Below are 25,029 nucleotides of genomic sequence, written 5' to 3' on the forward strand. Positions count from 1 at the left end.
CATTATAGGGCTTAATGTCATTACTTCTGCCCTCAACATATCATCCCACCAGCCAGCGTGACAAAAATGAGAACCAGTCGTGATGACCATGTCTGGGGCACACAGGTAAGTATAGCCCCCGGGTGGTGAGGGACTGGCTGGCACACTGGCAGTGCCAACCTGGCAGTGCAGGGGCAGCCCTCTTGGAAGCCCCATTGGGGGGTTTCCCTGTATGTGTGGTGGGGGCTGCGCACCTCAATACCTGGGGGTGGGGGCGGGGGGGGGGGGGTCAATGCCTTGGGGGTGGGGACACCGCGATTTTGGCGTGGTGCGGGGAGGATGCCCTGCTACTTCGGTGTGAGAATGCCTCTATGCTTGTGTGGTGGGGGTCGGGTCCTCTAAAGCCTGGGGTGGGGGGGTTGATACCGGTGAGGCGAGAGGGATCGATACCTGTGAAGGGGATGTGCTGATGCCTGCGTGCATAGGGGATGGGGGGGAAGCAAGAGATACGTCCCAATGCTTGTGTAATGGGGAGGCGTAGGGTACCCCAATGCTTGTGGTGCGGGGGAGGGGGGTATAATTCTAGTGGAGACCCGGGTGACCCCATCTCTGTGGGACCCGCCATGCCAGGTCTATCAGATCCCTCCCTGCCAGAGTGACAGCACAAACTATGCTCCCAGATTCTCTGTGCACTGATGGCGAAGTGAAACTCAACTGTGTATCTGGAGAGATACACCAGTTTTCAGTCTGAACCTGACATTCTGCTAGATTTTGGGAAAATTCCGCCCAATTAATTTGGAGATTTTGAAACACTACACACCATAGCTCAACGTATAGCTAATACACAACTCTCCTTCTCACAAGAGATCATGCAATAATTGTCCCATACAAAAGCTATTTCTATTTGAAGAAGAGTATAAGAGTTCTTCTGTTTCCTGGCCAATATTTATCCTTCAAACAGCATCATTAAAACAGATTATCTAGTCATTAATTTTATTGCTATGTGTTGAGCACACATTATCAGAAATGTTTTCCTACATTACAGCAATGACTACATTTCAGTACCTATTTGGCTGTGAAGAGTTTTGGGATGTTGGGGAAGGTACTTTAGAAATGCAAGTCTTTTAATTGGCTGGAAAGTGTTTTGGCCATCCGGCTTTGTGTTCTGGTCTTGGGTGACTGTCTATGTGGAGTTTGCACATCCTCCCCATGTCTCTTGTGGGTTTCCTCCGGGTGCTCTGGTTTCCTTCCATATTCCAAAGATGCGCAGGTTAGGTGGATTGGTCATGATCAATGCATGTGGACATGGGTCAGGTGGGTGAGTGGGCCGAGGTAGGATGCTCTTTCAGAGGGTTGGTACAGACTCGATGGGCTGAATGGCCTCCTGCACTGTAGGGATGCTATCATGATGTTCTTCCATGATGCAATACCTGAGGTCGCAATAGGCATTAAATAAATACAAGTTCTATGTGTCTTTCAGTGGTATCCCAGTACAATTTCTCTAAATCTGTATGTGCTCCAGCAGCCACCAGCTTCAAATATATTTGCTTCTTGTCACACTATATGTTGATATAAAATTCCAATGAATTAGTATAGATTTTCCTGTTATAAACCTGGGTATATTGGATTTCCTAGACAACAACAGAGGATTTTTAAAAGATTATTTCATGGGATGTGAGCATCATTGGCAAAGCCAGCAATTGTTATTTATCCCTAATTGCCCTTGAGAAAGTGGTGGCGATCACACAAAGAAAATCATATAGCATAACAGACCTCTCCCGAGTTTTGGCCCATTCATTCAAATTGGCTGAAAATCAGATGGCCTTTGTTACTTGCATGTGGTAACCTGTCTATTTTCCCTCTTTGCAGTGTGCCCAGGTAATCCTATATACCGAGGCACAGTAACAGGAAACTCTATACTGTTGTGTTTTGTCTTCGATACCTTTCAAAGTATTCCACCAAACACCTAGACTTGTCCAAACCACAATCTTTATTGAGTCTCGTGTGGTAAGGTAGCAATCTGCTATAGAGCACGTTTTCATGGAGTCTCCTTATTACTCCTGTGGAACTACACCTAGCACCAACCATCCATTTGTATGTCTTACTACCATCTGCAATCTTCCCGTGATAGCAGGATGTGTCTCCACTTATCAGGGAGTACCTGGTCACCTGGCCACGGTCTTGAGACCGCATGGTGTGTCTGCACCACCACCTGCTGGTCGGAGGTCACACACCATCCATCTATGATATTGCCCACAGGCATATCACCATATATACCAATAAATATTCAGCCATTACGAGATTAATACAACTGGCGTAAAACACAACAGTGAACGTGCAATAAGTCAAACTCATAATAACGTCATCAACCAGACCTGCTGGCAGAATGCCAAATCCCATTAAATGAAGACCATTAATGATAAACCAAAATATCAGACCAGTAACTCCAGATTAACCAGTTTATCATACGGCCGCACCGACCAACCACAGCAGAGTTGGATCACACAAGAGCTCAAAATCATGGTGTGCTGGTCAAGTCACCAATTGGCATCAAGACCAGCTGTCATGGTGGGATTTGAACCCATGTCCCCAGTGCATTAGCCAGGTCCTCTGGATTACCAGTCCAGTGACATTACCACTAGGCCACCATCTCCTCTCTATCTTAACTGCCTATCCCGATGTTGTAGAAGCTCTCAAACATATTTCAAGAAAGCCCGAGCAAGGCACTTTCCCAGCTCCGCCAGCCATGCAGGAAAGGGGAGTGACCTTGGCAAAGAAGCTGGTCCACACAGAGTTTCCCACAGTGATGGGTATACCAAAAACTTGCTTGATTGCATTGAAAATGTTATGAATTATACGATGCACGTTCGAAGACAGCATAAAAAGGTTACAGAGCTTTTTCCAGAGCTAACTCCCAGCATTTTTCAATGCAAAAGCCCCAGTCTCTTGCAAGTTGTGATCATTGTAAGATGTAAATAAATACTTTTTCACACAATTACTACTTCACTGTGATTTTGATGGGCATTTGAATCTGTTGTTGTTGACATAGACCGAGTTTGTAGGCATATTGGGTTACATAGAAATGCACTGATGCTATCACTAAACTCTGCTTAGCATGACTTTCGAAGTGGATCCCCTCCGATTTGACGCATTGTGGGTTTTTAGTGAAGGGTATTTCATATAAAGTAATTTTTATGCTTTGTACAATACTTAATTTTATCAAATGATATAAGTCTCAATGTTGAACCACATAATGATGAGGGGTGAATTTGTACTTTGTTATTGAATAACAATCAGCTGTCTTAGTGAGTGAGCTATCAGGTTTGAGGTGTGCCTCTGGGATGTAAGCAGGAATAATGCTGAACTCATGTATCTTCTTTCCATGATGACCTTTTGGACAACTCATTTCAAAGAATAACCAAAAATTTGTTCTAAGATATCAGAGAGAATATGTCTAATAATAACATAGTCTTACTAAACTGAAATAAAGTGCTGCCCTGCTATGACAACATTCTTCCTGAGTTTCTCAAACACCTTGGCCCAGATGCTTACTGCTGGTTGGCTCAATGCTTCACAAGTGTTATCTGCAAAGGAAGACTGCCTAAACTCTGGCGAATGTTCAAAATCATCAGCCTTCCAAAACCAGACAAAGACCCAAACTTATCTTAAGCTTCTAACCAATATCTCTGCTCTCTGTGTGCTGCAAGGTCTTCAAGTGACTCAGCTTACAGCGGATAGATCCAGAGGTGGAGGAAATCTTAAAAGCTGTCTTTCGGTGAGGGACATTGCCCTGACCACCTTAATTGAAAATGGTTTTGAAAATAACCTTAAAACAGGCACTGTCTTTCTCAATCTCACTACAGCATACTACATAGTCTGGCACACTGGTATCCTTGTCAAAATTTCAAGAATCCTCCATCTCTGGGTTACTGACACCCTTGAACTATTACTCTGAGATAGACAGGGTGCATATGAGTGATGAGACAAAGCCTGGAGGGAACAATCCATCAAGTTTCCCCAGGGATCTGTTCTCTCCCCAACCCTTTTCAATCTGTGTATCAATGATCTGCCTCCAACCCTGTCTCAGAACTGCATCTATGCTGACAAAGCTGCTGTACCTCTCGAGCTCGGACATATTCTAATCTAGAGGCAACGCTAAACAACGATGTTGCAAAGCTGGCCAACTACTGGAAGACATGGCTCCCTCAGCCCAGTAGCAACAAAACAGTCTCGAGTATATTCCACCTCCACTATGCCAGTGCCAAGAGGGAACACAACATCTCCTTGAGACTATATTGCAAACAACATCCCATTTATCTTGGTGTTGCCATTGACTGAACATTGAACAAAAAACATCTGAGCATGACTGCAGCAAAGATCAAAATATGAAGCAACCTCCTCAGCAAACTTGCTGGCTCTTCAGGAGTTTGTTTGTGTAGATGCTCCATCCTTAAGGGCCTCAGTTCCTGCCTTTGTCTACTCGACTGCTGAGCACTGTGCGTCTGTGCCGTACAACTCATCCCACACCAGTCTTGTAGATGCCCAGCTCAACACAACAATGCGTATCATCTCAGGTATTCTCTGATAACCTCAAATCCACTGGATCCCAGTCCTGAGCAACATCCCACCGCCTCATTTAAGGAGGGTGATAGCAACAAGAAATCTCCTAGTGAAGGATTACATCAACCCTAGATTTCTGCTATACAAAAAACCTCACCAATCCACCTGCTGCTTACCTCCCATCACACCTGCATGTATGCCTAAGACCGTGGATTCATACAATCCCAACAGTGCAGAAGAAGGCCACTCAGCCCATGAGGTCTGCACTGATCCTCTGAAAGAGCACCCTAACCAGGATTTCACCCTATCCCTGTAACCACACTTAACCGGAGGAGGTAGTGGAAGCAGGGACGATAGTGACATTTAAGGGGCATCTTGACAAATACATGAATAGAGGGATACAGACCCTTGGAAGTGGAGAAGATTTTCTTTGTTGTTCTTTGTTAACCCAAACATCCCTGCAAACTAAGGGGCAATTTTAGCTTGGCCAATCCATCTAATCTGCACATCTTTGGACCGTGGGAAGAAAACGGATCACCCAGAGGAAACCCACGCAGGCACGGAGAGAACGTGCAAACTCCACACAGTCACCCAAAGCCGGAACTGAACCCAGGTCCCTGGTGCTGTGAGGCAACAGTGCTAATCACCGTGCCAAGGAATAACAGGAGGAATGGACCCAACACACCAGCACTAAAACCACTTCTTCATCACAGATCCCACAGCCCGCCCATCTGGTTTCAACCTGCCTCGCCAACATTGGGCACTCCTTAACTGTTTCCACACTGGCCAAAGCCTTTGAGAAGCAAATTGGCACAACTGGGGCCTTGCAGGGAATCCGGACTACAGCTGTGGTGCACCCCAATCAATGATTTTCATTGTTGAAGACTGCCCCAGGACAAAATTCAGCAGAGGGTTTAGAAGCAATGTCAGAAGCGATTTTGCCACTGCGAAGCTATTGCCTGACGTGGTGATTACTGCACGTGCTAAAACATATTTGCCTGAATGTGAAGCTATAATGGTTTAAACACAAAAGTAAAACCAATTTTTTGGATAGTTTCTTTTTTATTGTTTAATTTTATTCCTTCCTGTTTACATAGTCTGCTTCAAGGCTGCCACCAATGCCCTTTGTACTTGCCAGCAGAAATGTGTCAGAGGCCGCCAAGATATGAGTATTCCTCCCTTCCCCCACCCTTGCCACCTGAAAATTGCATGACCTTTGATTCGGTACCATCCTTGTTTTAACTTCTTTTTTTTAATAAATGTAGAGTACCCAATTCATTTTTTTTTTCCAATTAAGGGGCAATTTAGTGTGGCCAATCCACCTACCCTGCACATCTTTTGGGTTGTGGGGGCGAAACCCACGCAAACACGGGGAGAATGTGCAAACTCTACACTGACAGTGGCCCAGAGCTGGGATCGAACCTGGGACCTCAGCGCCGTGAGGCAGCAATGCCACTGCACCACCGTGCTGCCCGATTCGGTACCATCCTGAACACTACTCGGGGTGGCCTTAAATGGCTGCCTGTCCTTTTATTGTGAGCACACGTGTTAACAGATGAAATAATATGAAACACATTGTGCATAATTTCCAACTTGCTGCATGTGGCTAAAACTGATAACTTGGGTTAGGTAGTCATGGTAGAAACTTGCAGAAGTTTCCTTTCTCGAATGGCAAAGCTAGCTTTACGCTCCAACAGATAAACTTTCTCCAGTTTTTATTGCTTCGTGACATTTCTGTGACAGTCGGGTGCCTGGCCTACTTCTCCTTTGCACTGAGCAGCGCTGGAACACAAGAGCAAACCAAAGGAAAAATTCTTCATGGACATTTTTATTTTTACTAATTTTTTTCCCCAACATCCAAAAGCGTTTAGTTTCCTAGATATTTGCATTTTCCCAATAATTCATCCAAGTGTTTGTTCTCCATTTGTCAGCCCAGAACATCTATCTTTTAAAGGCATAAAAAAACCCATAAAAAGGTCAATTTTTATTGTATGTAACCGAAACAAAATGTGGTTTTAAAATACATTGTACTACTTACATATGGGATCTTGGCTTTTCTGTTAACCCCAAACCTCTGCCAGAAAGAAAAACGCAGAATTGGTTTTCATAGTAGCTGAAAACCAACAAATTAGAACTTCGATGCAGTTTTCAGAGATTGACATAGTTTCGGCATCTTGGACAGTCCACCAGAACCACAACTAAGATATTGTGCTCATGAGACTGAAACCGTTGTCGGCAGCAAAAACTGAGAGGGGTGGAAAATTTTGAACAAATATAATCAGAAAAACCACATAGGTTTCTTAAAAGGTATGCTACATAAACTATTTTGTTTGCTGATCAAAATTTTGGCCTGTTGAGCATCTCATATTAGCCCTTTCCCTAGTCAGAGAGGGCAAGGGATTTATTTTTTAGGCTAATAACTTCTCGATAAATTCTGTGCCTTTCTTATAAATCTGTAAATTTCTTATCACTGCAGGAATGCTAATTAAAATAGGCGACTGACTGGGTCAAAGTACCACAAACAGGAATTTAACTGCTCAATAGAGACAATTAAACCAATTATTTCACAAATGGATCAGAATGTTTATTTTGTGCCTATCTTCGGGCTGAGCCCATTCTACCTTGGTGCATTTCTGATGGTTGGAGCTCTTGTTTCAGAATTGCTTCACTTGTTTACACTGACTCTTATCTGGCATGTTCAAGATTTGATATCAACTCACTTTTAAATTGTCCATTGTTCTCATCAGTATCAGTTTGCAATGCTCTTAAAGGAAAATCAACTAGGAATGTTAATCTGTACACTCATAGGTTGGATGATCTTGGCCTGCCGCATCAGTGTTTCATCAACACCAGTTGATGAGTGGGTTAGATTTTGTGCTTTCCCCCCCCCAACTGCGGGTTTGAAGGCAGGAGAGCTTGTAAAATCCCGCAGATGGGCTTCCTTCCGCCTGCCCATCAACCCTGACTTGTCTGAAATTTTTGCAGAGATGGCGAGGCATTGGTGAACCTACCTGTTGCCTTTAACCCTCCCTCCCTTACATTAACATCCATCCATAGAATCAGTTTGAGAGGAGATGAGAAATAGCAAAGGAAAGAAGTCATTGGTGAGAGTAGTTTCTAGGCCCTTGAGAATTGCTGCACTGTAGGACTGAGCAAAAATAAATAAATAATGGGACTTGTAAGGAAGGAAGAATAGTGGGAGATTTTAATCTTCATTTAGATTGGATGAATCAAATTGGCAAAGGTAACCCTAAGAAGGAGTTCATAGGAGACAGTCAGGACAGTATCTTAGAACAATACATTCTGGAATCAGCCAGTGAACAGGCTAGTTTAGATGTGGTAATGTGTAATAAGGCAGGATTAATTGGAGCATGAGAGAAAACTAGCAGACTAACAGACTGTAAAACCGACAAGTATATCAAGAGGAAAAGAGTAGCCAAAGTCAGTGTTGGTCCCTTAGAGGGTGAGATTGGGGACACTTTGAACAAGTGTTTTGTGTCAGTCTTCACAGTAGAAGACACAAATAGTGCCCCAAGAATAGTTGAAAATCAAGGAGGCAACAGTGGGGAGGAACTTAAAGCAACCACAATCACTGGAGGAAAGGTATTGGGAAACTCAAGTGTCTAAAGGCTGATTGGTTCCCTGCAGCCGATGGCATACATCTTAAAGTATTAAAAGAAGTGGCTGCCAATCTTTATTGTTTACTTTAACACTGCAATGAAGTTACTGTGAAAAGCCCCTAGTCGCCACACTCCAGTCCCTGTTCGTCGTACACGGGGAGAATTCAGAATGTCCAAATTACCTAACAGCACGTCTTTCGGGACTTGTGGGAGGAAATGGGAGCACCCGGAGGAAACCCAGGCATGCACAGTGAGAACGTGCAGATTCCCCACAGACAGTGACCCAAGCCGGGAATCGAACCTGGGACCCTGGTGCTGTGAAGCAACAGTGCTAACCACTGTGCTACCGTGAATGCATTGGTTATAATCTTCCAAAATTCCCTTGATTGTGAAAAGATCCCAGTAGATTGGAAAATCACAAATCGAGTACCTATATTTAAGAAAGTAGGGATTCAGAAAGCGGGAAACTGTTGGCCAATTAGCCTAATATCTGTCATTGGGAAAATGCTAGAATCCATTCTTAAAATGGTAGTAGCAGACCAATGAGGAAATCACAATGCAATTAGGCAGAGTCAACATAGAAATTATAGAATCCCTACAGTGCAGAAGGAGGCCATTCGGCCCGTCAAGTCTGCACCGACCCTCCCAAAGAGCCCCACCCAAGCCCACTCCTGCACCATATCCCCACAACCCTAGCCAATCTTTGGACACTGAGGGGCAATTTAGCATGGCCAATCCACCTAACCTGCACATCTTTGGAATGTGGGAGCAAACCCACACAAACGCAGAGAGAACATGCAGACTCCACAAATATAGTCACCCAAGGTCAGAATCAAACCTGGGTCCCTGGCGCTGTGAGGCAGCAGTGCTAACTACTGTGCCACCCATGGTTCTGAGAAACATGGTTTTGAGAAAGGGAAATTGTGTTTGATAAGTTCAGCAGAGTTCTTTAAGGACTTAAGCAGTGGGATGGTTAAGTGGATTTCACGTAGTCAGCTGTGAAACGAACTGCAATGTTTATAAACATCTAATTATGACAGCTCCTGGACCACATCAAAGACAGTTAAGTGCTTGATATGACTGAAAGGCTTGCAGATCAATTGATTAGGGGCTGGTTTAGCACAGGGCTAAATCGCTGGCTTTTAAAGCAGACCAAGGCAGGCCAGCAGCACGGCTCAATTCCTGTACCAGCCGCCCCGAACAGGCGCCGGAATGTGGCGACGAGCGGCTTTTCACAGTAAATTTATTTGAAGCCTACTTGTGACAATAAGCGATTTTCATTTCATTTTCATTTTCAATTAGGGGGTTTCTGAAAGTGGGTGTTGGTGGGGGTATCTGGAGGGGGTGAAGTGAGCAGGATTTACATTGTGAGGGTAGGAAGTCCCTCCAATGGGTTTTGGGGGCAACTCCCTTAAATAGTTACCTCTATGGCCCACTGTGTCAGCGCCCCCCTTGTAAATACCTGCACCAATTCTCTTCCACATGAATTCCAGCCCAGAGGACCAGCGACTCATTTGGCTTGGAAAATATGTGCCCAGCCTGTTGATAGACCCATTTGCGTCCTCCCAGTGGGTGCAAATCTCAATGCATCGATCCCTGATTTTGCCCGACGCTGGACTCTCTGCCACATCGGGATCGCCGCTACCAGTGGCGGGCAGTGGAGAATCCAGACCCCATTTTTGCTGTATTCGGGCCTTAAACCACAATGTGGGAGTGATGAATTTTTAGAGTAGATCGAGGAGATGGGGCGTGGTAGTGTAATGGTATTGTCATGGACTAGTAATCCATAGACCCAGGGTAAGACTCTGGGGACATGGATTTAAATCCCCCCCCCCCACCCCCCCCCCCCCCCCCAGCAGCTGGTGGAATCTAAATTCAATTATAAACTTGGAATTAAAAGTTCATTTAATAACGATGGAAAACATTATTGTGCTGTAAAAATCCATTTGGTTCACTAATGTCCCATAGGAAATCTGCTGTCCTTACTTGGTCTTTCCCACATATGACTCCAGACCCACAGTAATGTGGTTGACTCTCAAGTGCCCTCTAAAATATCCTAGCAGGCCACTCAGTTTGTACTGGGTGAACTTCTCGGCATCAACGTAGGCACCGGAAATGAAAATGGGACCTTCACTGTCACTGGGTCAAGAGCGTGGAACTCCCTTCCTAATAGCACTATGGGTTTACCTACAGCACAGAGACTGCAGCGGTTCAAGAAGGTGGCTCACCACCGGTTTCTCGAGGGCAAAGGATAATCAATACTGCTGTGCCAGCAACACCCACATCCAGTCAATGAAGAAATTTAAAAAATCAGAGCAGCCATCATCTTATTGAATGATAGTTGCCTTGAATGTCTTACTTCTCATAATTCTTGGGCGGGATTCTCCGACCCCCCCCCCGCCTGGCCTGTGATCGTGGCCCACCGATCTGTGGGCAGGCCTGTGCTGTGGGGGCACTCTTTCCCTCCGCGCCGGCCGCTGTGAAACTCCACCATGGCCGGCGCAGAGAAGAAACCCCCTGCGCATGCACAGGAATCATGCCAGCAGGTTCTGCACATGCACCAGAACACACTGGCGCTCTCGCACATGCGCCAACTCGCGCCTGCCGGCGGAGGCCCTTCGGCACCGCTTGGCACAGCGCCAACCCCGCCTGCACCGGCTTAGCCCCGGAAGGTGCGGAGGATTCCTCACCTTCTGGGCGGCCCGACGCCGGAGTGGTTCACGCCACTCCTCGGCCCTGGTACGGCCCGCCCCGTCAGATACCGGAGAATCCCGGCCCTGATGTTCTAATAACGGCTGGATTCTCTGTTCCTGAGACTAAGTGTTGACGCCGGGCAGGATTTGTGGCCTTGCATGACAGCAAAACTGGAGCCGTATCTGGACTGGTTCTGCTACTGTTAAGGGGCTAGCACCGGCGCCACAGGGAACACAATCGATTCCAATGAGAAACGGTGCAGGATTTGTGATTGACACTCGGTAGGTCGACAAGCTGCAGCCGCATATAGAGACTGCACTCCCCACACACACCATCCCAGCCAACAAGATGGCACTGTTTGTGCTGGAGTACACCCATATAGCTGATGGGTTGGCTGGGGTCAACAAGCGGGTGTGGCCTGGGGGGGACACCCATACAACCTGCGGCCCTAAGTTCACAATGGGCAATCAGCGGCGTGCGCAGCTGCATGGTTGCCTTACAGGCTGCAGCAATGGTATTCTGTGTCCGTCCATCCTGACATCACAGCCCACCTCGTGGTCACCACCTGCTACACCCCCCAATCCTGGCAGAAGCCCCCTTCCGGCCAGTGGTACAACTGTGAGCAAACTAGAGCAAGGTTGGACACTTTCCATAAAGCCTCTCACTCCCTCAACAGCCATGCCGCCTGTTTCATGCTTTTAAAAGCACCAGTGAACCCTGCAGTCGTGAGTTCGGCCCATTGGAGGCGGAGAATTGCAGAGGCCCCGGAGAATACTGGGTCGGACCCGCGAATGATATGCAAACGGTGTTTACTGTTTATGCATTCTGGAGCACATTGATGCCGCCGCCGAGGTGACGGAGAATTGCGATTTGGCGTGAAATTAGCACCCACCACGATATCGGCATTGGAACCGATTCTCCACCCAATCGCGTTTCCCAAATCTGGGGCGAAATTCTCCCGAAACGGATGCGATGTCCGCCTACTGGCGCCCAAAACAGCGCCAAACAGCCGGGCATCGCGCCGCCCCAAAGGTGCGGAATGCTCCGCATCTTTGGGGGCCGAGCCCCAACATTGAGGGGCTAGGCTGGCGCCAGAGGAATTTCCGCCCTGCCAGCTGGCGGAAACGGCCTTTCTTGCCCCGCCAGCTGGCGCGGAAATGACATCTCGGGGCGGCGCATGCGCGGAAGCGGCAGCGGCCGCTGACAGTTTCCCGCGCATGCGCAGTGGAGGGAGTCTCTTCCGCCTCCGCCATGGTGGAGACCGTGGCGGAGGCGGAAGGGAAAGAGTGCCCCCACGGCACAGGCCCGCCCGCGGATCAGTGGGCCCCGATCGCGGGCCAAGCCACCGTGGGGGCCAGATCGCCCCGCGCCCCCCCAGGACCCCGGAGCCCGCCCACGCCGCCTTGTCCCGCCGGTAAGGTAGGTGCTTTAATTTACGCCGGTGGGACAGGCAATTTATCGGCGGGACTTCGGCCCATCCGGGCCGGAGAATCGAGCGGGGGGGGCCCGCCAACTGGCGCGGCGCGATTCCCGCCCCCGCCGAATCTCCAGTGCCAGAGACTTCGGCAACCGGCGGGGGCGGGATTCACGCCAGCCCCCGGAGATTCTCCAACCCGGCGGGGGGGTCGGAGAATGTCGCCCCTGGTGTTGGCCGACGGAGAATTCCGCTCATGATGCTTTGAATTGGGAATAATTAGATGATGTGGAAGTTTCAAATGCTCTGCGAGCAAACTAAGTGCAACAAATCTGTCAGTGGCTTTTTAACACCACCTTTAAGTACATCTATGGTATTTGCCTCAAATACTCCCTGTAGTGGTGAGTTCCATATTCTTACCACTCTGCGTATGTAGTTTCTCCTATGTTCCCTGTGGGTTTTATGAGTGACTCTCTTAGATTTTTAACTTCTAGTTTTGGACGCCTCATGAGGTTATTCAGTTAACAACACCTGAAAAGCAATATCTCAAGTGAAAAAAGAATGACAAAGAATATAAAGGTCGAGTTGCGATGAAGAATCAATATTCGGTTTTAGTAAACTACAGTACTGGAGTACTACAGTTTTAGGCTCCACAGTATGGGCTGATGTTGAGACTATAGAGAGGGTACAGCGTAGAGGAAATGCAAATACAAAGAATGACTTGGAAAAAGAGGCTATTGTTATTAGAACAGAGGAGATTACAGGAGAGGTGTTTACAACTGTGACAGGAAGAGGGAAGGTGGATTGAATCAAACGGTGCTCAGTGTTGAGCAACCCAGTACAGAATAAAATTAAATATTACAAATTTAGAATGAAAACAGGGGAAACCTTTTTACATAGGAGGGTTGTGAGGCCCCAGAATGCACAACTAGAGTTGATTAAAGTTGGGACCACATCAACATTTAAGAATAAATGAGGTAGAAGGTTGAAGGAAAGGGGAATAAAGGAATAAGGGAACAAGACAGACATCCTGGGCGGGATTCACCGAAATGGAGTCAGATTGTTTGCACCGTCGTTAACACCGTCGAGGTTCACGACGGCGCAGAACGGCACCTATCCCGACCGATTCAGGACCCGATAATGGGCTAGGAGTGGCACCGCGTCATTTACACGCGCCAGGCCTTGGTGCCGCGTAAAGGCGCGCCGCATACATGACGCGGCCGCGCCGCATAACTGGCGTCACCCGCGCATGCATGGTTGCCGTCCTCTCCGAGTCCGCCCCGCAAGAAGATGTCAGACGGATCTTGCGGGGCTGCGGAAGAAAGGAGGTCCTCCTTCAGAGAGGACGGCCCGACGATCGGTGGGCACCGATCGCAGGCCACTCCCCATTTGAGGCCCCCCCGGTGCAGGATCCCCCCCCCCCCCCCCCCCCGCAGGCTGCCCCCCCCCCAGCGTTACTGTGCTGTTCCCGCCGGCAGCGACCAGGTGTGGACGGCGCCGGGGGGAACCCGCCGTTTTGGGCTAGCCGCTCGGCCCATCCGGGCCAGAGAATAGCAGGGGTGCCGGAGAATCGCCATTTTGGGTGTCTCGGGCGATTCTCCGGCCTGTGCCGTGCGGATCTCGACGGGGCCGTTCTTGCCGCTTGGGAGAATCACGGGAGGGCGTCGCAGGAACATTTGGCGACCCAGGCGATTCTCCCAACCGCCGCGGGAGCGGAGAATCGCGCCCATGGCATTCAGACTTCTGCCGACGGGGAGGATAAACAGCAACGTGGACTGGTTGCTTCTATGTTGATAATTCTTCAGTGATTATATCTGACACCATTTCATTTGCTAACCTGTTGCCTATATTCTTACAGTGCTGCTTTTCGTTTCTTTTTTTCAGGAATTCCTTGCAGAAATGCATTGTCTACCCCGAGCAATGTGCATTTTTGGTCAATCGATCTGCAGAACATTGTGCACTGGGAACTGGCCAGAGAGAAAGGATGCAGGATATTGTCTGCTGTGCAGTATAAAGTGTAATTGCTCCTCTTCTTCTCTCATGTTATGTTACGGCCTAAGTTTTGATTACATTCTGTTGCTGCCAAATGAAAACAAGCAGAGCCCCAAGAGAATGTTTAATAACGCACAATGTTTCTGCTTTGAACCATTCTTAACATCTCTTCCCAGCACAATTGTGAGATGAGTTCATGCCCCTGTTCCCCATTCCTCCCCCTGATAGGCATTATATATATATATATATATATATAACAGCATTATTCAATACCAAATATAAAAATAATAAATCCAGTGGGGAATTCAGGAGAAACTTCTTTGACCAGGCAGTGGTTAGAATGTGGAACTCGCTGCCACAAGGAGTAGTTGAGGTGAAGAGCATTTAAGGGGAAGCTAGTTTTCACATGAGAGAGAAAGAGATAGAAGGCTTTGCAGATGGGGTTAATTGGAGAGGGATGGAAGTATGATCATGTGAAGCATAAACAATGGCATGAAGCAATTTGGACCCAAGGGTTGTTTCCGTACTGAATATTCCATGTAAGTTGGGGGACTATTTCTGCACAGGTATACAAAAATCCTCCTGTTTTCGATAGAACCTGATTTCAGAAAAGTTCCAGCAATTCATAGAATTACAATATATTAGGTAGTAGTACTTTAAACAATTTTGTTTTTACAAATTTGCTGTTTTGGCATCAAGATATAGAAAATACTTTGCAAAGTAAGCTTCCTCGGTTGTGTGCCAACAATATGCTTTGATCCAGCCCTTAAACAAGCTTGCCTTCATTATCACGATACCAGTATGACATTTCCATCTTCCATATTAAATATCAGCCCAGATCATCCATTCCCCGGTGGGTTGTAATCTGGAGGTACCCTGAATGATAAACACCAAGGAAGTTCTCCCCACGCTTACTACACAGAAATTGCCTGGATAAATTAACCTTCTTTTGGGTAATTACCCTGCGTCCAGAATCCTGAGTAACTCCGATTTAAAGTTGAGGACTTCAGATGGTTCTGACTTACTTGTATGAATATTTACCCAGGAAAAACTAGAAGGATTAAACTAGGTCGCTATACTACTGACAGCCCCCCCCTCCCCCGATCCTCCCACTACTCTCCCGACTCCCTGACAACCACCCCACCCCAAACCTCCTGACCCCTAATCCCCTGACCACCCAAACCGCACCCCCCCAAACCCATCTTGCCTCCTCACCAATTTACCTCCTGTCCTTAGCTTGTCAAAGTGGCTGAGACATTTGAACTTACCAGTAAACAGAAGCTAGTACTTGGCATGGTTTGTCCCAGCACCCCTGCACTACGAGGATGGGTTTCCAAGAATAGCCTTGCACCACATCCCTCAGCAGCCCCAGGTTGGAAACCCGGACGGGAAATGTAGAGCTCCAATTTAAGGTAAGGAAATAGGAGCGGAATGGCGATCCAACAGCGATTGCCACCCCACGAAAGATTTGGCCCATCCTTGTAGTTTCTAAATCTGTCTTGTCAAGTTATCTATCAAATTGTGAGTTGTTTAACCAACTTTGTGGTCATTTTGGAGTTTAAAATGGTAGAATGTGGACAGCCAACCAAAGTGCATTGGAACAATCTCTCAACAGATGCTACCATACATGCTGAGTTTATGCAGCATTTTCTGTTTTTGGTACAAATTTCCAACATTCTGCAGTATTTTGCATTCATTGCTGGGTAATTTATGTTGAGTTGCACTGAGCTATTCCATTCATCTACTAATGCATCTCTGAATCCTATACATTTTAACATCAAAAGAGTGAGAAACTCGCCATAAACAGTAACATTCAGAATTAGCTACTTTAATTATGTTGCTGCCCTTTTATTTTGCACTTAGAAAGTGTTAAATCTGGAAATGTGACTGCAGTGAAAATGATTTTTGTGCTAGCTTGAGAAAAGCTGCACTGTGAGGTTTCATGTGAAAAGACATGAAAAGGTAAACCACAGGTTTGCAGGTGCAGTTTCTCATCAGATTTTTATCTTTGAGTAACCGCGCGGCCACTGGCTGAGGCTGCACATGTAGCAAATGTCCTACTTTACATCGATTTATTGTTAAGGTGTTTATTTGTCTTTGCAATAATTTGCTTTTGAAGCTGAATTATCCGTCCGAGAGCAACCCATTCAATTGTTCCAGAACGGTTTCCTAACGTCCTAAACAGTACATTCTGCTCACTTAAACTTTTAGACAAATGATAAGTAATCCATTAAATATATTACAGTACTAGAATTAAGAATGTCACATAAATGAAAGTGTATTACAGATTTAAGTCCAATGCCAAAGAAAATAATTCTACACTTAACTATTCCATGCACTCCTGGCTGGCCATCCACATTCTACTATTTTGAAGCTTACATCATCCCAAATTCTACGACCCATATCTGTATATCAAGTCCAATTTACCTCGCAACCCTGTGCTCAGTGACCTGCATTGTCTCCCTGATTAATAATTGCCCTGATTTTATAATTTCAAATTTATAGTGACAACACAGACTTAAAACTAATATAGATTTGTCTATTGAGATGCACTGTCAAGGGCCTTTGTCCATGGTGAAGGATATAATAAAGAGTAAGGTAAATAAAGATGCAGTGATTCGGGCCAAGCTGGGACTTTAAAAACACAGTAGAAAAGAAGAATTGAAGGGAGGAGAAGGTCCAGGTCCAGCGAAAGAATAAGTTCAAGGTAGAAGACAGTGCAATAAATCTACATAGGTTAATTTAGTTAAGATACATTTGTGCTATAATTCCAATGGTTGGAATTCTCCCAAAAGATGGCAAGGGCCGGAATTTTCCGAGTCCTCTTCACTCTGCCACCATTGCCAGTGAGGACGGAGATTGTGGCGCTCAGCCAAAACTCCATTCACTGTAGCAGGACTGGAGAATCCCAGCCACGATCAAGGTGGGAGAAATCTGGCCAAACTGTCATTTCGGGTGGGAAAACCGATGCAATCGCGCCAGCTGTTCCTGCATGATTCCCATCGCAACCCTCCCAAATCTTGTAATTCTTTTGGAGTCAGTGCGAAACCCGCTGGAAAAGAGATCGGTGGTACCCAAAGGCCCTGGCAAATCTGGCATTGGGGCGTCTTGATCTGGAAATCAATGTGCGGGCCGCTCCACGCGCCTGCAAGGATAGTTGCCATTGGGGCCCTCCCAAAGGGAGGCCCTTCAGGCCTTGCCACATTCTATCTGGCATCAGCCACCCAACCCACCCCACAATCTTCAGCACCAGTGCCCTCCCGCACATGGGCCACACCCTGCAATGGGGTTACCCCCCCTCTTGGGGCCATGCTGCCTTCAGGCCCCGCCCCGGGCAGTATTGTCCTGGGTGCCAGGAGACAGTACCAGAGCACTGCCCTGCCATGTCACTAGCCACCCAGGGGCTCCAGTGGCCTTTGAGCCCTCTGGTGTGGCCATCGCGTCTGGTCTCCGGTGAAGGAGACCAGTAGCGATTCCCGAGGTCTCAGCTGCGTCGACAGATGGGGAGAATCCAGGGAGCTGGGAGACTCCGGTTCAAAATTTAACTGCTCATCTGGTTCATGACCAGCGAGGACGCACATCCCGTTTAAGGGCTCTCCTGCTTTTCTCCCGAATTAGCGGGATGTGCTTTGGGCACAACGTGAGTGGAGAATCGTCCCTGTAATCTACAATTCACTCGTGGTATTGACTGACCCATTCATAGCCTCATTGCTCGCAAACGCTACTCATTGGACTTCTCCTCGACAGTGTGGACATGTGTACTTGAGATCACAAGTGAGTTTTGCATGGAGAATTAATTAAATTTTGTCTTATAATACAATATAATACTAAATAGTCCAGTAGAACAAGGCCAGCAGCACGGGTTCAATTCCCGTACCGGCCTCCCTGAACAGGCGCCGGAATGTGGCGACTAGGGGCTTTTCACAGTAACTTCATTGAAGCCTACTTGTGACAATAAGTGATTATTATTATTATTATCTTGGCTCCACACAGCCTTGTCATCTATTATTCAGACCCTTCCCTCCAATCATATTTTGAAAATGTGATCAGAACATTTTGAACAAATTGTGAGGAACTGTTCTGATATGTCCTAAATTTGCTTTTCACAACCATGGCCCTGTAGCACTTTCTCATGCTGCCCTCACGTCTCTCTGATAGACTGTTTCTAGTTTTTGCTCTTTAATCTATTAAGCAATCTATATAGCTCTATAAAATTCTCTCAGAGACTTGTCGCTTTTCAATAGTGGGGAACCGCAATATGTGAAGTTGTTCTTAGTTCTGCACTTGACAGTGAGTATCAAGTTAATTATCCACCTCTGATTTCCTCTCAAGCATGGATGGCTCCCATATAACTCAGATCAACTGAACTCCAGGTACATCCTGAGCAGGGCAGCACTGTACAACCTCCACATGCTGTCTGGAAATTTGTACTGAACTGAATTTTCCTCTAATCCAGCATGCTATTTGTATTGATTATTACTGCTCACACTAGATTGGCTGATAAGTGGTAAGTAACGTTCATATCAGGCAAGCGCCAGGCAATGACTATCTGCAACGAGACAGAATCTAACCACCTCCCTTTGCCATTCAATGGTTTTGTCATCACCGAATCCCCCACAACCAAAATCCTGGGGGTTATCGTTGACCAGAATCTGGGGCGAGATTCTCCGACCCCCCCGCCGGGTCGGAGAATCGCCGGGGGCTGGCGTGAATCCCGCCCCCGCCGGTTGCCGAATTCTCCGGCACCGGATATTCGGCGGGGGCGGGAATCGCACCATGCCGGTTGGCGCCCCCCCCCCCCCCCCCCGCGATTCTCCGGCCCGGATGGGCTGAAGTCCCGCCACTAAAATGCCTGTCCCGCCGGCGTAGATTAAACCACCTACCTTACCGGCGGGACAAGGCGGCGCGGGTGGGCTCCGGCGTCCTGGGGGGGGCGCGGGGCGATCTGGCCCCGGGGGGTGCCCCCACGGTGGCCTGGCCCACGATCGGGGCCCACCGATCCGCGGGCGGGCCTGTGCCGTGGGGGCACTCTTTCCCTTCCGCCTTCGCCACGGTCTCCACCATGGCAGAGGCGGAAGAGACTCCCTCCATTGCGCATGCGCGGGAATGCCATCAACTGCCGCTAACGCTCCCGCGCATGCGCCGCCCGGAGATGTCATTTCCGCGCCAGCTGGCGGGGCACCAAAGGTCTTCCGCCAGCTGGCGGGGCGGAAATTCGTCCACCGCGGGCCTAGCCCCTTAAGGTTGGGGCTCGGCCCCCCAAGATGCGGAGCATTCCGCACCTTTGGGGCGGCGCGATGCCCGACTGATTTGCGCCATTTTGGGCACCAGTCGGCGGACATCGCGCCGATACCGGAGAATTTCGCCCCTGAATTGGATCAACCAGATAAATATTATGGTTATAAAAGAAGGTCAGATGCTGGAAATTCTGCAGTGAGTGACCATAAGACATAGGAGCAGAATTAGGCCGCTCGGCCCATCGAGTCTGCTCCACCATTCAATTATGGCTGTTATTTTACTCATCCCCATTCCCCTGCCTTCTCCCCATAACCCCTGATCCCCATTTTAATCAAGAACCTATCTATCCCTGTCTTGAAGACATTAAGTGATTTCACCTCCACAGCCTTCTGCGGCAAAGAGTTCCACAGATTCACCACTGGCTGAAGAAATTCCTCCTCACCTCTGTTTTAAGGGATCGTCCTTTTAGTCTGACATTGTGTCCTCTGGTTCTAGTTTTTCCTACAAGTGGAAACATCCTCTCCACGTCCACTCTATCCAAGCCTCGCAGTATCCTGTAAATTTCAATAAGATTCCCCCCCACCATTCTTCTTAACTCTTAAGGAGTAGATCATAGATCTTATAGTGCAGAAGGAGGCCATTCGATTCTGCACCGGCCCTTAGAAAGATCACCCTACTTAACCCCACACTTCCCCCCTATCCCTGTAACCCAGTAACCCCACCTAACCTTTTTGGACACTTAAGGGCAATTTAGCATGGCCAATCCATCTAACCTGCACATCTTTGGACTGGAAGACCCAGATCCTCAACCATTCCTCATATGACAAGCCCTTCATTCCAGGGAACTCTCCTTCTGATCCCTGAAGCCTGTCCACCACTTACCAGGCGTAAGTCAGGAGTGTGATGGAATATTTTGAAATGAAATGAAAATCACTTATTGTCACAAGTAGGCTTCAAATGAAGTTACTGTGAGCCCCTAGTCGCCACATTCTGGCACCTGTTTGGGGAGGCTGTTACGGGACGAGTGCAGCTCTAACAGCACTCAAGAAGCTCAACAACATCCAGGGCAAAGCTCGAACGGCACCTGATCCACCTCATAAACATTCATTCCCTACACTTCTGGCATCTGTGGGAACCATATACAAGATGAATTGCAACAACTCACCAACCTCCTGCAACAAAACCTTTTAAACCTGCAGAAAGAGGCCATTCAGCCCATCGAGTCTGCACCGACCCTCCGAAAGAGCACCACACCCAGGACATGTCCCCACCCTTTCCCCATTATCCAGTAACCCCAACTAACCTTTTGGACATGAAGGGCCAATTTATCATGGACAATCTACCTAACCTGCACATCTTTGGACTGTGAGAGGAAACTGGAGCACCCGGAGGAAACCCACACAAACAAAGGGAGAACGTGCAAACTACACAGTCAGTCACCCAAGGCCAGAATTGAACCCGAATCTCTGGCGCTGTGAGGCAGCAGTGCTAACCACCGTTCCACCCCTCTTCTGAAGGACAAGGTCAGCAGATGCATGGGAACACCACCACCTGGAAGTTCCCCTCCAAGCCATACACCATCCTGAGTGGGAACTTTAACATAGTTCCTTCACTGTCACTGGGTCCAAATCCTGGAACCCTCCCCCTATAAGCACTCTGGGTGTACTATACCACATGGATTGTAATGGTTCAAGAATGCAGCTCACCACTACCAATTATGGATGGACAAAAATACTGGCTCGCAATACATACCACAAAAGAATTTTTAAAAAATCTCTTTAAACACAGGAAACAAGAAGTCAAATAATATCCCCTAGATACCATCCACCTTCCAACTTGGCAAGTACATGTTACACCCCATTGAGAGATTTCATAGAATTTACAGTGCAGAAGGAGGCCATTCGGCCCATCGAGTCTGCACCGGCTCTTGGAAAGAGCACCCTATCCGAGGTCCACACCTCTACCCTATCCCCATAACCCAGTAACCCCACCCAACACTACTGGCAATTTTGGACACTAAGGGCAATTTATCATGGCCAATCCACCTAACCTGCACATCTTTGGACTGTGGGAGGAAACCGGAGCACCCGGAGGAAACCCACGCACACACGGGGAGGATGTGCAGACTCCGCACAGACAGTGACCCAAGCCGGAATCGAACCTGGGACCCTGGAGCTGTGAAGCAATTGTGCTATCCACAATGCTACCGTGCTGCCCCAGATGGGTCATTTATGTTTAAATTTTAATTCAGCTTTGGAATTAAGTATTAAAGGGTTTTGAGGATTGTTGCTGTGGTCTGTAGTGTATATGTTATAATTATCACTGTTGTTCATCACTATGGATTAGTTACAATGCTCACTTCATGTTATTAGGACAATTTCTTCTTTTGTTGCTAAAGCATCCTACCTGCTTCCTGAACCAGTTCATGATTTTATTTCATGATTACAGTATAAACCACAATGGAAAGACCCACATGGTGATAATTGTTCCTTTTATCCAAGTATTTAAAGACGCAAACATTGTAGAATACAAGGTGAACAAAATATCCTGCTCGAATGAGCCGAGTCTGAAGTGTGCTAGTAGCTAGATTGATTCAGTTTGTTAATTGTGCAACTAAATTTAAGCAACCTGCCTACTTCTGCAATTGAATTTGCCGGCTGGCAGGATTGTTTTTATGATAGTTCTATTTTTTTGCCCACTTGACCTGAGTCACAAATTAATCATTGTGTCTGAAGTCTTTTTTAGAAGTGTAGCACCGAATACTCCCAATTGGACAGGTTTTGTGGGGTAATTTGCGCCGGGTGTTTGGGCGCGGTCCTGACCAGTATTCACCCACACTTAGTTATTTTCATTTCTTTTAAGCTTGGGAAGTTTATCGCTGTAAAATCTCACACTAAGGCAACGATCTAGTGACTGTGCACAAAAGGCGGCGCACTTGTTGGGGGGGGGGGGGGGGCTCTCCCTCCTTGACAGGGTGGCACCTGGTACTGTTGGTGCCAGCCTGGCACAACAGCTCGTCACCTTGACAGTGCCACCTGGATACCAGCTGGGTGTCAGGCTGGGATTTTTCCTGTGCCAGGAACTGGGCCCGGGGGTGTCCTGCATGTGTGGGGGGCCCAGGACACCCTTATAGGTGAGTTGAGACTTTGGGGGAGTGGGTTCATGGATTGCATCAGGGGCTCAGGTGCCAGCCTGGCACTACCATGCACTTCCCTGACCACCTGGGGCTCCAATGGTCTCTGAGCACTCCCTCCCCCCCCTGTCCAGCGTGGTCATCACGTCTGGTCTCTGTTTTTTGGAGACCAGTACTAATTTGCGTCGCCGTGGGGCCAATGAATACAGGGAGCCAGAAGACTGCGGCTTCAGATGGGTTGTGCATATTTTAATGAGCATAATGACCCATTTAAATATGCAGATATGGAACTCGCCCAGCAAGGGTGTGATCCAGATCGCATCAGGCCTAGCGAGGTGGGTGCATCTCACAGGGCTCAGCGCTCGGCACAAAACTCATTTTTGGCCTCTCCCACTATGCACCCTAACTGGATCGGCATCTCACGCAACTCAGTGGAAAATCGCATCCATGGTGTGGAGAACAGGTTATTGTGCAGAATTTACTCCCTTACTGTGATCCTGAATCTCCTCTCTTAGTTTCTCCCCACATTCCACATAGTTTGTAACTCTGTCCTGTCTTCACTCACACCTGCCCTATTCAAATTTTGGAAAATATACATCTACAAATATGGGTCAGGGAATAACAGACAGACAAAGTGTCATGCCACATTATGTTCTAAGAAGCTGCTGAATGAAAGTGTCACTGCATTCATGTTTTTCTGGCAATGCAGAGTTCAAGTTAACTAACTAACACATATAATTTAAGAATAAAAGTGTTTGGGATAAAGGTGGATCAGCTCTGTGCTGCATTGTTGCTGCTATCGTGGTTTGGGTTTGCCTATACCACACGTAGCCAACTTTGGTTGGGTTGATGCAACATTGGATGACGAGGAAGCAGAGCATATGCTTTACAAATGCTCTATTGTTTTCATCATGCAATAAGAATAGCAATAGAATAATCAACAAGAAAAATTAGAATAATTATTGATTTGAAGTTGTTCCATAGGCACAATTAATTGGAAGAAAATTGATAATTTCACTTTGATAAGTGTGTGTGTGTGGAAAGGACTGTGTGCATACGCCGATTATGATATGTATAAAATGAACATTTGTCATAAGAATTAATTACATTTTTGTTTTCAATTAGGTATGGAGAAAAAGATTGGAGGAACAAAGAGGAATGCCAGAACATTACCATAACAGAATGCGACCTTTCAAATGAGACGGCTGATATTGAAGAATACTATTATGCCAGAGTAAGGGCTGTTTCAGGAACAGGCTTTTCAGACTGGAATAAAAGTGGAAGATTCAATCCAAAGGTGGAAAGTAAGTGCAACATTAAACCCTGCTGTGGCTGGTTATATATCAAGGAATGCCGATCCGAGTTTCACATGAACAGTGTCAGGAAAACATGGGTAGTTTTGGGGTTTAATATTTGCATTGGTTAACATAAGAAATAAGGTGTAATTTAATGGGTTTAATTTAATTGAATGTTTCCGTGTAAGGAAGGATAAAACTATAGTTGGATTCCTGTTAGACTTGGCAAGGTGGCACAGTGATTAGTACTGCTGTCTCACAGCACCAGGGACCCGGGTTCGATTCCAACCTTGGGTGATTGTGTGGATTTCGTACACTCTTCCCATGTCTGCGTGGGTTTACTCCGGGTGCTCCTGTTTCCTCCCACAGTCCAAAAAAATGCAGGTCAGCTGGATTGGTCATGCTAAAAAAATTGCCTCTTAGTGTTCATGGGGGAAGGGTGGAGGATTGGGCTTAGGTACGGTATTCTTTTGGAGGGTTGATGCAGGCCCGATGGGCCGAATGGCCTTCTTCTACACCGTAGAAATTCTATGATTCTAGACAAAGGTGTTTGTTAGTGTGGGAATTGGTTCAGTTCCTATTATGCTTAAAGATGGTTACGGTGTGAATAATAAATAAAAACTAGTAGAAGAATGTGGCAGTTGCTGAGCAACTAGGGGCCCTTTTTAAAAAATTTGGTTCTAGCGTAACTTGTTTGCAGTTGGAGATAGGACACAAGAGAATGAATATCTTCCAACTCTGCCAAGAAAAGACAAACTGGACAGGAAAAGGGAGCTGCAAAGAAGCAGTCTTCCCAAAGAACTAGATACAGTCCAGGTAAGAGGGAATTGGGATGAAGGAATGTATTTAGAAGCCTGAGGGTAATGGTAGTAGAGCAGAGAACTGTTCAATAAAGACAAACCGAGCTAAGAAGAACCTTGAGTTAAAGAAACAGCTGCGGTAACCAGAGTTAAAGTGGGAAAGCAAATTGCAGAGGTAAATTAAAAGTTTTAATACAGTCTGAGAATCGATAGTTAAAGCAACTGTGAAGGCAAAAATCCCAGAGAGGGAAGGGTAAAACCTGTAAACAGACCCTTGATGGACAAACATCTGAGAGAAAGCACT

At 47.0% G+C, this 25,029-nt stretch overlaps 1 protein-coding gene across 1 annotated transcript in view; it reads left to right on the top strand.

Annotated features, from left to right (window-relative positions):
- LOC140410893 (uncharacterized) overlaps positions 1-25,029 on the top strand; it is a 61,985-nt gene that overhangs the window by 11,755 nt on the left and 25,201 nt on the right. Inside the window, exons 2-3 of the mRNA XM_072499665.1 lie at positions 14,152-14,284; positions 23,756-23,934. Coding sequence (XP_072355766.1) covers positions 14,152-14,284; positions 23,756-23,934 — 312 coding nt within the window. The remainder of the gene's footprint in view (positions 1-14,151; positions 14,285-23,755; positions 23,935-25,029) is intronic.

The sequence above is a fragment of the Scyliorhinus torazame genome, chromosome 4 (assembly GCF_047496885.1).
Source record: "Scyliorhinus torazame isolate Kashiwa2021f chromosome 4, sScyTor2.1, whole genome shotgun sequence".
In the NCBI taxonomy this organism is placed as follows: domain Eukaryota; kingdom Metazoa; phylum Chordata; class Chondrichthyes; order Carcharhiniformes; family Scyliorhinidae; genus Scyliorhinus; species Scyliorhinus torazame.